This window comes from Cavia porcellus, unplaced genomic scaffold (assembly GCF_034190915.1).
Source record: "Cavia porcellus strain 051 isolate PalLab524CR breed Dunkin Hartley unplaced genomic scaffold, mCavPor4.1 scaffold_23, whole genome shotgun sequence".
NCBI classification, from domain to species: Eukaryota; Metazoa; Chordata; class Mammalia; order Rodentia; family Caviidae; genus Cavia; species Cavia porcellus.
Window position 1 is genome coordinate 9,769,410 of NW_026947506.1, and position 14,192 is coordinate 9,783,601.

Here is a 14,192-nt window from a genome sequence, read left to right on the forward strand (position 1 = left end):
CTATTTGTGAAGCTTCACCCTGGACACAGCATCTCTCAGTGCCTGGTGTACCTGCTTGTTGCGCAGGGTGTAGATAACGGGGTTCAGTAGTGGGGTCACCACCGTGTTCACCAGAGCAGCCTCTCGGTTGGTGTCCAGCCTGCTCCTTCTCTTTGGCTTTACATAGATGAAGATGCAGCTGCCATACATCAGAGACAGGACAACAAGGTGAGAGGAGCAGGTGGAGAAGGCTCTCTGCCGCTCATAGGCTGAAGGGAGGCGCAAGATTGTGACCACTATGTTGCTGTAGGCGATGACCGTCATGAGGAAGGATATGAAGAGGAGACTAGAGGCGTTATTGTATGCCAACCTTTCAATAGATGGGTTTTCGGGACAGGAGAGCCTTGCCAAGGGTCCCACATCACAGAAGAAGTGAGGGATGACATTGGGGCCACAGAAGGACAGCTGGGACAGCTTTACGACCGGAATCACCGTAAGGAGAAATCCCAAAGAGAAACAGGCAGTGACCAGCAGGATACACGTCCTTGGGCTCATGATGGTGGGGTAGTGCAGAGGTTTGCAAATGGCCAGGTAGCGATCCAGGGACATCACACCCATCAGGAAAAAACCACTTGCACCCAGGAAAATGAAAGCAAATGCTTGTGTGAAGCAGGCAGCAAAGGAAATCTTTTGTCTCCCTGACAGAAAGATGGTCAGGAGTTTTGGGATAACCGTGGTGATGAAACCACATTCACCGAAGGAGAAAATGCTGAGGAAGAAGTACATAGGGGTGTGGAGGCGGCGGTCAGCCCAGATGATGGTGAAGATGAGCGAGTTCCCCGTGACAGAGGCCAGGTAGGCCAGCAGGTGCAGCAGGAAGAGGACCTTCCCCAGGTGCTGGACTGCAGGGAAGCCTTCCAGGGTGAACTCCTGGACAGCTGTGCTGTTCCCCTCCCCCACCATCATTGCCTTTTCCATTTCTTCTGTTCTTTATCATTGACCTACATGCGAAGTATTGCTGAAAAAATACAGAATGTTATTTATTAAATGTGTAAAATATCCACAGTTTTGTTCTTTGGTTTGCCAACTATGTTTAAAAATTTTGTGTCATAAATAAGAAGGCTGCATGTAGTTACTATAATACCAACGTTATTTTCATTTCCATAAAAGCATATTTCCAAATAAATAAAGACCTTCAGTTATCAAGAAAGAAAGTTATAACTGCAATAAACAAACTGTAAAATGGGGTACAGCTGAGTAGTTGAGTGCTTATCTAGCATGCATTTCTACATGATTCAATCCTAACACCACCCACACACATGCACACATAGAAACATGAGTACACATGCATGCACACACACATGAACACACACACTATGCTATGGGATTCTGTTGTGTCTCCAAAAATTATTTTATTATATCCTAAGTATTGTTTTTCATGGTTTAGACTAAAAATTTATAGCTAGAACTATTTTCTATACTGCTCAGCCCGCCACAATGATTTGTAGCAGGCACAAATCAGCTCTAATAGGCTTGTTAAGGAATCAACCCAGGGCATTTTTGCATACAACCTGATGCAGATCAGTGTGAGAGATGTGTTTTCCCATGTTAAGTGGTCAGTCCAGAGAGGTATTCTGTCTTCAAAACCTTCAGTGCATTAATTGCACGATGCCTGGCATTCAGCAGTAAGATGGACTATATTTCTTCCTCCAACAAATAACCCAGGGCATTTTTGCATACAACCTGATGCAGATCAGTGTGAGAGATGTGTTTTCCCATGTTAAGTGGTCAGTCCAGAGAGGTATTCTGTCTTCAAAACCTTCAGTGCATTAATTGCACGATGCCTGGCATTCAGCAGTAAGATGGACTATATTTCTTCCTCCAACAATGGTTTTGTGATTTATTCTGACTCCCTAAATTACTTAATTTAATAGAAGAAATATTCTCTTATTCCTCTTAAATCATAAAATTAGCTTATTTGAGAATTGCCATTTTGTTCTCCTGGTGTTCTGGTTGGATCTCTGACTCTATGTATCCCTGAGCCAAGCCAAATCTTCCTGCCTTTTTTTGTGAGAGATGAGTTCAAGGTGTGACAAGTGCTTCAAATCACAATCAATGAATGTTCTAGGCAAGATGTTCTAGTCACACCAGCGGTGGGTGGTGATGCAGTGGGGTCACTCCAGGGCCACAGCTCATCACAGTCAGCTCACAGTGCCCAGAGCTCTAGTCCCTGGACATTCACACTTCCATTATGCACATTGGATAATGGCCCAGGCAGTTGGAATGTAAGTAAGTAAACACTCACATTGGAGATGTACTTTAACTGTCAGAGTGAAAATTTTAATATGTGCATCTCGTCTGCAGGTCTTTCTGCTTCAATCAACGCCTTTCGCATGTCTGGAGTAAACCAAAGAGACATCACAGTGAAATCTCAGCTGTTGAAATTAGGGAAAAGAAGCAGAGCACAAACCTCCTTTGTCCTCTGGAGAACTTGGGAGTGGGCTTACTTGGAAACCCGGGGAGCTGTCCTGCCATTCATGTGCCCCCAAGATCCCTTCCTGGTCCTATGCCAGCAAGGGATGACTTGCTGGGAAAAACTCCAGGCAAAACAAGCGAAAGTCGATTCTGACTATCCCATTATTTACCCATAGTTTTTCTAAAATGCACTCTAGCGCTATAGTACGGCCATCGAGCGTGCTCTCGAGATGACAGGATAGTACACCAACAGGAGCAGAAACGGAGGTGGTAGAAATTTCCTTCACTTGTATTTGCCATTCAACTGTCTCTTGATACCAATCCAGATCCATCAGGGCCAGGCGACAGCACCAAGGACACCATTAGTGAAGATTTGAGAAAGCCATTGAGAGAACATTGTCCCTGTAGATCACTAGTGGTTGCTAATTCAGCACTATTGGAAAGAGAAAATGATTACTATGCATAATAATAATAATAATAAGAAGAATTGTTATTTTGCATCATAATTATGCACTTACTATACATGAAAATATAAAATATGAGCCCCTAAATATCTGGTTATTCTCATAAAAATCTTAAAAAATGAAGGAGATACAATCACCTCAAGATTTGTAAAATACCATGTGCGTGACATTGCTGAGGGGAGTTTCAGAGGTCTGGTCAGGGATGGGCAGCATCTGAGAGCAGGGAGATGGACATCTGCCTCCCCATGCCAGGAAAATGTCAGAGCATTTGGGAAAAATAAAGTGTCAATAAGAGACTTTTCCTCTTATTGACACTTATAACACTGTGTCCATCATGTCCAGTTTTAGTTTAAAGTCACTCATCTCACCAAGTGTTAGGCTCATCTCAACAAGAATTTTAAAAGGCAGTCAGTAAACACTAACCTCAAGACCACAAAAATTATAACTATGTTCCAAAGGGTTAAAAGCACCAGTCATAAAAATAGTTTAATGAGTCACACACAGGATAAAACAAGTTTTTAAAATATTTGCTAAACAAAAGGTAATTTTAAAAGTTTCTGGCAAGAAATAAAAGACAGAAGACGAAAATAAAGTTTAAAGAATCTAATGACAGGAATTTTAGAAACTCAAAAATGTTCAAAATCCAAATGGAGCAGCAGAGAGTAAAATCAATGAACTGCAAAGTATAGCAAAGTACACAACCCAGTATGAGCAGTAGAAACAAAACAGACTGCCAAAAGTTAAATAGAGCCTCCTGGATATTTGGAACCATAATCAAACGTCTAATGTTCATTTCACTGATCTAGATAAAAGGAAGAACTGGGCAGAGATATTTCAAAATCTGCCAAATGATGCAATCTATATATTCAGAAAGGTAGATAAACTCAAATTGCAATAAATTAAAAAGTCCAATCCAAGACACATTGTCATCAGACATCTGCTAACTGAATACAAATAAAAAGTTTGAAAGTCCCAAGGGAAAACAATGTGCGAAAATAAATCATTCAAATCCAGTTGCATTGCCCATCAGACACTGTGGCAGCCAGAAACAATCAGCACAATCATTTTTAAGTGTTAAAGAAAAGACATGTCAAAATGTGGATTTCCGGATCCAGAAACCTCCATCCAGTGGAAATATCCATCGGGACTGATGGGGAAGTAAGACATTCTCAGATGAAGGAGGAGAAAACATGTGTCCCCATCACACTTAGCCTGAAAGATGAGCAAGTTCTTCAAATAGAAAGGATTTGTTATCTAGTGCAATCCCTGGAAATGCCATAAAAGAGATCCACTCACCCACATAGAAGGTGAAAGGAAATCTAAAAACATGTTAAGAAACACACCTGGAAACAGGGGAAATCAAGCAGGGAAGAGACAAACAGAGAAAAGCAGACATAGCAAAATGAAATGCAGACTTAAGCTCTAAGACACCACAAATTACATAATCACTTTGAATTGAATTCCTCTAGAGGCATCAATTGAAAACATTAATAAAGTAATTTAAAAACATAAAAACAGATTAGTAATGAGAATGAGAATGCCTAGCAAAAGGCCTCCTATTGTTAACTTAGAATCACTACCCCCTTAGAATCCGTGATAAAGCTCAGTGAAACAGTGCCCGCCTGGCAAGCACAAGGTCCTGAGTTTGATTCCCAGTACCCTGAGTATCATTCTGAGCAAACCCACAATAAAACACTTGACTCAGTCAATATATTGACTTAATTCATCTGTGTCAACCCTGCAAAGTCTAGTGGCCTCTTGTTTCTTTTCAGAAATAGATGGTGATACAGAAATGCAAGGCAGTGTTTATGTCCAGAACAAAGTTGAAGGGAATGCAGAGCCTACCACCAAACTTGCTATGAAGTGTTAGGAAGCAAGTCTGTGGTTCTCACATAAGGATGTCTAAATCATTGAGAGATATCTTTACATCTTTACCAATAAAGTTATAAGGTAGATAACTTGGAAAATAGTTTTCAACTAATGATTGAATGGTGCTGGGACAATGGATATTCACCTGCAGTAGAACCTGGACCCCTAATCCATTCTCTTTTTAAAAATTAAATAATTTGATCAATTTTTAAATGTAGGAACTAAACAATGAAACTTTTAGGAGAAAGAAATCTGAAGATCTGTGTATGACCTTGGATAAAGAAACTTCTTAAATACAACACTAACCGAGCAGTAAGAAAGAGTAACAGGTACAATAAACTTCATCAAATTAAAAATAATTAGTTCAAAAGGACCTTATTTAGAAAGTGAAGAGAATTTATAATATTTGAGAAATTACTTCTAGCCCAGGACTCTAATAAGAAACTTATCAAAGTAAGAATATTCTAGGCCCTGGTGCCCCACACAGATATAATTTTCCCTCACATCCCACAGTGGTTCTTTATCCCTGTGAACAGAAGCCATCCCCATCCTGCATTCCCTCCCACCTATGTCCACCATCATGGAGTCCATGCCTGGTCATTGTCACCCAACAACTCCAAGACCGTTTTGTGTTTTATTTCCCCTCGGCAGTAGGCAGCCGATGTGCTGATCAACTGACTGACCTGATTGCTAAAGAAGTCAAAATCCTGGGAAGAAAGTAAGCCCTGAGAGTTGGTGGCTTCAGGAAGAAATAATCCTGGACATGCCCAGAAGTGCTGTCCAGCAAAATGCTTGGACGTGTCTATTGTAAACTACAAAATCAGTGTGGAGTTTTCCTTCCAGGGTGGCTCTGCCACAGCAGACAGAGTTGGAGAGGAAATCCAGTGTAGAGGCTGCCATACTGCCAAAGAGAATTTAATTGGGCTCCATTTTGGAAAGGAGGTAAAACTGAGCTGCAGAAAAATTACAGAACAGTTCCACATTTGTTTTCCAGGGTTCACGTTCCACAGTGACTGGGTAAGAGATAGCTACAGGAGATAGCTATGGAGAGGCTGTAGGTAGACAGAGTCTCCTTGAGAAGTTTAAACAGAGACTGGGAGGGACATGGATGATGGGCCTGTTGAGTGTGGCTTTTAGAGGTGGCTAAATCTGAACGTGCTGGGTTCAAGTCCAACAGTCTGCATGAACTCCAGCCCACTGCTAGATAAATGAGACTGCTGGCCTCATTACTTTCTTCATCAGACTAAGCGTGCAAGGACACATGAGTCTTGCACTCTTGCCATACCCCGTGGTGCATGAACAGAAGGTGTTTTGGAGTAGAGGGGTGCCTCGAACCCACAGGCCATAAATCTAGACAGAGAATATCATGACTCTTTCAGTTTTCCTCCTTTTGGGGCCATTTTTCCTTCTTAGTTTTCAATTTATTTTGTTTTTGTTTTTTTTTTTTTTTGGTCCTTTCCTGTTACTTTTACCTAGTACCATTAAGTTCCTTTTACTCCTCAGTAGGATTCTTTTTCTCAATTTTGTCTCTTCCTGCTCATCTCCTACTGATTAGTTTTTCAAATTCCATGTTTTTATTATCTGATTCCTCATTCCCTTTACTCTTACCAATAACCATTCAGCTTTATGAATACTTAGACAGTTAACTCTGTGATATTACTGTCTAATACTGTTCTATAACTAGGGAAGGTTTAGTTGTTGCATTTACATGATGCTTACTGTAAGTGAATACTTGGTTTGTATTAAGTTTAGACTTATTATATGTAGATCTCTTTATGGCAAGGGTGTATAATACTAGCTCTTAGGGTATGCCAATGTCCAATTTATCTTTGACACGGTTACTGTTGTTGATTTTATTGTTACTGTAATGTAGCATTTTTATTGCCACTAACTGTATGCCAACATCTAATTGCTTTTGTATCATTAACCATACTGAAGCCCATTCCTAGAGAAAAGGATGCCAGGTCTAGTTCTGCAGCCTCCCTCCCAAATAGAGACATGATTGTAACTTATGGCAGAGGGAAAAGCTTATAGTTAGTCATGCCCGGGGTGTATAACTGAAGAGGAGATAGCAACTAAACATGTATCTAATCTAAAATAAATTTTGCCACTGTAATTACCCTTCAGATATATCACAAAACAAACAAAATTCAATAAAACATGAGATGACAAAACAAAATATATTGGTACTTCAATTCATGAATACAATACCTTGCATGTTCTGGCTGTTTTTGTGTTTGTGTAAGACAGATGGCACAGGTGTGTTTATCACATGATGCAGAGTTCATAAACAAAAACAAAATTCTGCCAAATTCTTCTGTTTGCAGACCAAATTATTCACACACAAAATTGTTTGTAAACCAATGCCCCACTGTGCCTTTGAAAACCCACAACTTCCCCAAAGTTTCACTTTGGGGCACCAAAGTGGAGGAAATCAAAAGCCACATGGCAGAATTCCTCAAAATAATAACAGAGAATTTAAAAAAGATAAATAAAGTGTTTGGTGAGCTCAAAAATATATAACTAATTAGAGAATAGATATAATAACAAAATGATCAGCAAGATTAGAAAAGACACTAATAAAAAGTCAACTGTGTTAAAAAAATAATATAAAATATGAAAGACCAAGAGTCTGTGAAAAGTTACCAGACAGAAATTCAAAAGATTAAAAATTCTTTTGAAAATATGAGAGTGAAGTATCAGAAGTAGAAGACAGGGCTGCTGTTAGAGATTGATTATTCAGATATACCCTAAAAACAATGAAAGAACACAAGAAATAGATCCAACATCTGATGGATGATGTAAAAAAGAGTAACCTAAACTTTATCAAAATTGATGAAAAATCATAAGACAGCACAAATGCCCTAAAAAGTCTGCCTACATCAATAGTACAAGAAAATGTTCCAAATATAGGGAAAAAATTTAACATACAAAACTATGAGTCATCTAGAAACCCAAATAACAATTATGAAAGGGCTTCATGATACATCATAATAAAAAATCTCAGTCCAATACAATGACCAAAGCTTAAGAGCAAAAACTTATTCATGAAGGTGCATTCATGAAATGACAGAAGACTTGTCAACACAAAGGTGAAAAAACGAAAGAGCTTGGAGTGAAGCATTTGAAGGCCCTAAAGTAAACAACTTCCAGCCCAGACTGATGTACTGTGCAAGGCCATCAAAATTGCCATGGAAAATAAGACATGTCCCTGACACCTTAAGAAATTCATGACCACCAAGGCAGTACTCCACAAATCTCAGGATGTCTTAGGACAATGAATCAAAAATGCTAACAGGAAAAACACATGAGATCAAATGAATAGTTAAGGAGAAGAGGAGGAAAAGAAGAAATGATGAATGGAGAAATAATGCGACAACACGAATAAGTCAGTGCTTCTCAGTAAGAGCTCTCAGTGTCAGTAGTCTCAGTTCCACAATGAAAAGACATACATTATAAGAATCCAGCAAGAAAGTAAGTCTAAAAGTATGCTGTATAAAATAACACATTTTAACAAACATATGAGCTCATAGACTGAATATCAAAGGATGGAAAACAGCATACCAACACTGACATCCCTCCAAAGAGTAAAACTAGAAACTCGATTTCACCTGGCTATTTCCTTTCTAGATATCTCCTCCAAACAGTTAAAGATGCAATATCACCATGATCCATGCATTCTCATGATGACAGTGGTGTAATTCATGATAGCTAAGTCCTGGAAATGACCTGTGTGTTCATCAGCAGGTGAATGTGATTCAGCCTATCATGGTTTCCTGATAGACACAGTCCAGAGTCTTGTGCACAGTGAGCAAAGACTTACAAGTGTACACACTATGGCAAATAGAAACAGTTGTACTTATACTTATTTATGTTAGTTGGGAAGCTGTGCTCAGCGTCCCAGCAGTGATAGAAAGACAGCAAGAGCAGGGAAAGAAGCGGTCAGAAGAGTAGAAAAAAGGTAATTCAGGTTTAGGTTCTAAAAGCTGTGCACCCATTTTGAGTCCCTCTCATTAAGTTTCTGTGGATATGATTGACATAAGTGATTGGCAGGGTGCTGGTCACTCCAGGGTATCCAGTACACACGCACATTTCACTCTGTTTTATGCATGATGTTCACACCCTATATACGGAGTCTTAATCAATTTTGATTTCAATCAGGAAAATGAAAAATAGCAAATATTGGTGGGAATTAGATAATCTTAACCATTTCTACAGTGCTAGACAGGTATGGTGTAGGTACTTTGCAACACTTTTTCATGATACTGAAGACAGTTAACGTACCACTAACAGCTGCTCAACTCCTAGGTGGAGTTCCAAGATAAGTGAAAAACCTGTAGGCACCTGGACACCTGTTCGTGGATCCTGATATCAGCACTGTGCATGATGTTCAGAGTGGAGCAGCCTGACTGTCACCAAACGCAGGAAAGGATAAACCAAGAAGGTCTGGCTATGCAGTGCAACATTATCACAGAAGAAAAAAGGGAACTGTGCCTGCTGCCACTACAGCACACTTTGAAAATATTTTGTTAGTGTGGGAGAATCCCACACCACTGATCATGCATAATATAATTCTTTTATATGGAATATTAGAAAAGGGAAGATCCATAGACAGAAAACTGATTAGCAGTTGGTAGCACATGGGAGAAAAAAAAAACTTGTACGGGTTACTTAGCGAATGCAGAGTGTACTGGAGTGAAAAAATATTCTTGCAAGCAGAGATAGGTGGCTACATATCACCTAATGTGCTAAATGGCACTGATACACACACACACACACACACACACACACACTTAAAATGGTTAACTCTGCTTCTGGAGATTCTCACCTGCATAAAAGTTACCGAATAATTTCATAAGCAACAAATTTTATTAACCACTTAATATATGTTGGAAGTTGCACCACCATGTAGATGCTCTGAGTAAAAAGACAATGAATAAAACATACCACTGAAGGAAAAATGAGATGGTACACAGAAGTGAGTGATGGTAAGGGTGAGCTTTAAAATTTTTATTTTAGCAAATGTAGCCAAGTACAAAAGGCCATATATTGTATGATGATGTTTCTGTGAAATATCCAGACGAAGCAAACCGGTGATGATAGAAAAGGTTAGTGGCTGTCAGTGGCTGGAAAAAGCGGACGATAAGGCAGGACTGTCCATGGGCTTGAGCTTTCTGTTCTGGTTGATTAAAATATTCTGGAGATAGTGGGGATTGTTGCCCAACTTTGTGGGTATATCCAAAACCACGGGGTTATGCATTCCGTTTTTAAGCAATGAGTTTCTACATTTTCTTTTTGTTTGTGTGTTATATTTTATTTTTAACACCTGATACCTGTACGTATTTATGAAGCATGGTGTGATGCGTGGATACCTGCATGTTATATGGTAAAATGAAGGTGACTGGCACATCCATCTCCCAAATTTAGTTTCTTTATGGTGAAATAGAGTTTTTACTTCTAGCTTTTTCAAAACACAGAATACATCCTATTAACAGTACGATTTGGATCCCTTGTCTACTGTGGCTTTGTATCTGTTGACCAGATTGTGGTCCTGTTGTGGACCTATTGTGCCCCCTGCCTTCTCTTGCCTGCGCTAATCATGATTGCACTTTCCACTTCCGTGAGGTCAAAGCTTTAGGAAATTACATATGAGAGAGACCATGTGGCACCTGTCCCTCTTCATTGGGCTTATTATGCTTCATATCATGTTCTCGAGGTGCAACCATATTGTTTCATGTGACTAATATTTCACCACTTTCAATGTTGGAGTGATCTGTCTGTTAATCATCTGTCTACGTATTATCTATCTATCTATTTATCTATCTATTATCTATCTATCTATCTATCTATCACATTTTCTCCTGATGATGGGAACAGCTTGATTCTAAACCTTCACCACATATTACAGATCAGCTGAGTTAAGTGCTTTGGAAGTTGACTGATTAGTTGGTGACAGGACCAGACTTAGAACTCAGTACTTGTCCAGAGCAAACTGATGCAGTCTCCACCCTTGATTCCTTTGTATCCAATTACCATGGTCATTTGTTCCAGTAGTCATCTCTGTCTCTCTGTCTTTCTCTGTATCTGTCTGTCTCTGTCTCTGTCTCTGTCTCTCTCTCTCTCTCTCTCTCACACACACACACACACACACACACACACACACACACACACACAAACACAATCTGAGAAGCAATCTCTTTGCCCATTTCCTCCTTGACCTTGAGAAGATCTTCATACAATATCACAGCCAGGTACTATAAATCCAATCATGACACATACCTGACCTTTAGACACCTTGGTTACATTTTCCTTGTAAATAAGTTGAAATCTGAACTTCGTAATATGATGCTCAAGCCCTGGTATGATACAATCATGATGCAGAGAGCATTTTATAAAATTTTGTGATTGTGTTAATAAGAAAACAATATAGAACTAGTGGCAATCTTTTTAAAGGCATTTCCTATTGATATAAAATAGAAACAGGACTCAAAGAACACAAAGGTTAAGGGCTGAATAATATAATGTTAGTGGTAAGGAAGATAACTTAATAGTTGACAACATAAATCCACCAGCAAAAATGACTAATTTGCTTAAATTGTGTTGTTTTATCAAAGAAACTCTATAGCATAATTTCAGTATGGGATTGTGATGCCCCTGACTTTCCATTGTTTCCCAAAACTGCCTATTCTGTTCTACTACCTGATGAATTTTAGGATTGTTTTCTCTAATTATGTGAGATATGCTGTGGAAATTTGAATGGAATTGCATTAAATCTATTTATCAACAGTGGAAATATAGCCTTTATCACTCTATTGGTTCTTCCTATCCAAGAACAAATAATATCATCCATTTGCTGATATTTTCCTCAAGGTCCTTTTTCAGAGTACTGCAATTTTCAATGCAGAGTTCTTTAACAATCTTGATTAGACTGATTCCTAGATATTTCATTTTATTACATGCTATTGTACAAGGAAGTGTCACCCTAATTTCTCTTTCAGTTAATGAGTTATTAATGTACAGGAAGGCTAATTTAAATGTTGGTTTCAGGGGAAATAACTTAGTAGTTGACAACATAACTCCACCACGAAAAATGCTTAATTTGCTTAACTTATTTTTATTAGCAATACAGTGGGTAAGAGAATAACTTAGACTCTTTCATCTCTGCTCCTTAGAAGAAATCTTAGAAGTGGGAATAAACCCTGCTCTTTCCAGTTGCACTCACACATTCAGTAGTAACAGATTTAGGAAAGGAACTGATGCTAAGGGTGCATGCTTTGGAAGGCTCCAAGGGAAAGACAGGATTTGAAAATATAAGAGTATTGCTCAGATTTCAGAGGCAGTGGTCATGTCCTCTCCTTGGAAGGTTGGTAAGGGCCCCAGAGAGCTTTGTTCCTTTGCAGCATGGATGTCACGCACAGAACTGTAGCAAGCTAAGTGACTTAGCTGCAACACAGAACACATGTGATGTAATTTGTATGTCCAGATGCCACAACCACTGTTCCCCGGGGCATGGAGGGTAACCCCAAGCCACAATGCAACCTGTAGCATCAGAGTTATTTGGGGAGCATCTGGTATGCATAGTTCGTACTTCCATGGACCTATGTATATGGCTAGAGCAAAGGGAAACGGAAAGAAATGTAAATATAGTTAAGCAATTCCACAAAATTTATATCAAATGGATGAATAAACACTTACCCAAGGATTTTGCAATTGAAATCTGGAGTCAAGTGTGTAGTGTTGAAGGAGAAGGCAGATAGTCACACAGAGTGCAGTGTAGCCACAGAAAAGAAGACATTTCCATTTTCCCGGGATATGACCTGGAGGCCAAGGGAGCTCTGCTGAGATTGCTTGCAGTGATATGATTTGTGCATTTATTAAAATGGGGACAAGTGGCTTTGTGACACCTCAACTCCAATGCCGTGTCATTTATTATGTTGACATTTTCATTCTGCACATTGTCTCTCTCAGTGCCTGGTGCACCTGCTTGTTGCGTAGGGTGTAGATGATGGGGTTCAGCAGTGGGGTCACCACCGTGTTTACCAGAGCAGCCTCTCGGTTGGAGTCCAGCCTGCTGGTTTGCTTTGGCTTCACATAGATGAAAATGCAGCTGCCGTAAATCAGAGAGAGGACAATGAGGTGAGAGGAACAGGTGGAGAAGGCTTTCTTCCGCTCATGGGCTGAAGGCAGTCGCAGGATTGTGACCACTATGTTGCTGTAGGCGATGATGGTTACCAGGAGGGATGCAACCAGGATGAGCAGAGCTAAGCCAAAGGCCAGCATTTCAGTAGATCTGGTGTTTGAACAAGAGAGATGGATGAGAGAGCCGAGGTCACAGAAGAAGTGAGGGATGACATTGGGGCCACAGAAGGACAACCGGGAAAACTTCACTATGAGCCCTGTGATGAGTGCAAAGCCCACTGCAAGGGAGGCAGTGATGATGAGGGAGCAGGTGCTGAGGTTCATGATGGTGGGGTAGCGCAGAGGCATGCAGATGGCCATGTAGCGGTCCACTGACATCACAGCGATGAGGAAGAAGCCTGTGGCTCCCACAGAGACAAAGACAAAGGCTTGTATGAGACAGGCTGCAAAGGAAATCTTTTGCCTGCCTGAAAGGAAGATGGCCAGCAACTTGGGAATGACAGCACTAGTGAAGCAGCACTCAAGAAAGGAGAAGGTGCTGAGGAGGAAGTACATGGGCGTCTGGAGGCGAACAGCAACACAGGTGATGATGATGATGAGAGCATTCCCTGCCATGGAGGCCAGGTAAGCCAGCAGGTGCACTGCAAAGAGGACCTTCCCCAGGTGCTGGACTGCAGGGAAGCCCTCCAGGGTGAACTCCCGGACAGCTGTGCTATTCTCCATTCACACAGGAATCTCCTTCCCACCCATCTCAACCTATAGGAAAGAGAGCAGAGACAGCGTGCCATTTGGGGCAGCAGAATATCAAGTCATCTGGCGGCCTTGGAAGAAGGCTGTGCAGAACAACCATGCGGACAGGGCTGGGGTTAGAAGAAGTGAACACCACACCTGCCCACTCTCAATAGCAGGGCTGTCTCTAAAAAAGTGGTGATGCTCTGTGAAATCTACAGCACTTCCTGTAAATGAAGAGGATGACAAGACCTGACTGCCTGGGTTCAGTGAGAATTAAATAAGAGAAATCCTGGTGACCTATGTCAGGTAGTGTACCTGTGCACTCTTCAAGAGTGCACTCTGTAAGAGCATAATTAGGACATTTTTTGTAGTCTGTTCTGCACGTAGGCTTATTGGTACTGACCTGATTACAAAACATTTTGTTGTATTCTACAAAGTCATGCATTAATAGATGAAGCATAATGTTAAGATTAGGAGAATTTGATTGCACCAAGTTCTTTGGTCCAAATCATAATCACATCATCATTATCATTG

General features: G+C 40.3%; 2 protein-coding genes across 2 annotated transcripts; both read right to left on the reverse strand.

The window, feature by feature from the left end:
• Positions 1–942, reverse strand: LOC100713078 (olfactory receptor 6C74-like). The gene has a single exon (XM_003466114.1). The coding sequence runs from the start codon at positions 940–942 to the stop codon at positions 1–3; it is 942 nt and encodes a 313-aa protein (XP_003466162.1).
• An 11,774-nt stretch (positions 943–12,716) lies between these two features.
• Positions 12,717–13,661, reverse strand: LOC134472248 (olfactory receptor 6C75-like). The gene has a single exon (XM_063233520.1). The coding sequence runs from the start codon at positions 13,647–13,649 to the stop codon at positions 12,717–12,719; it is 933 nt and encodes a 310-aa protein (XP_063089590.1). The 5' UTR covers positions 13,650–13,661.
• Positions 13,662–14,192: the final 531 nt, after the last annotated feature.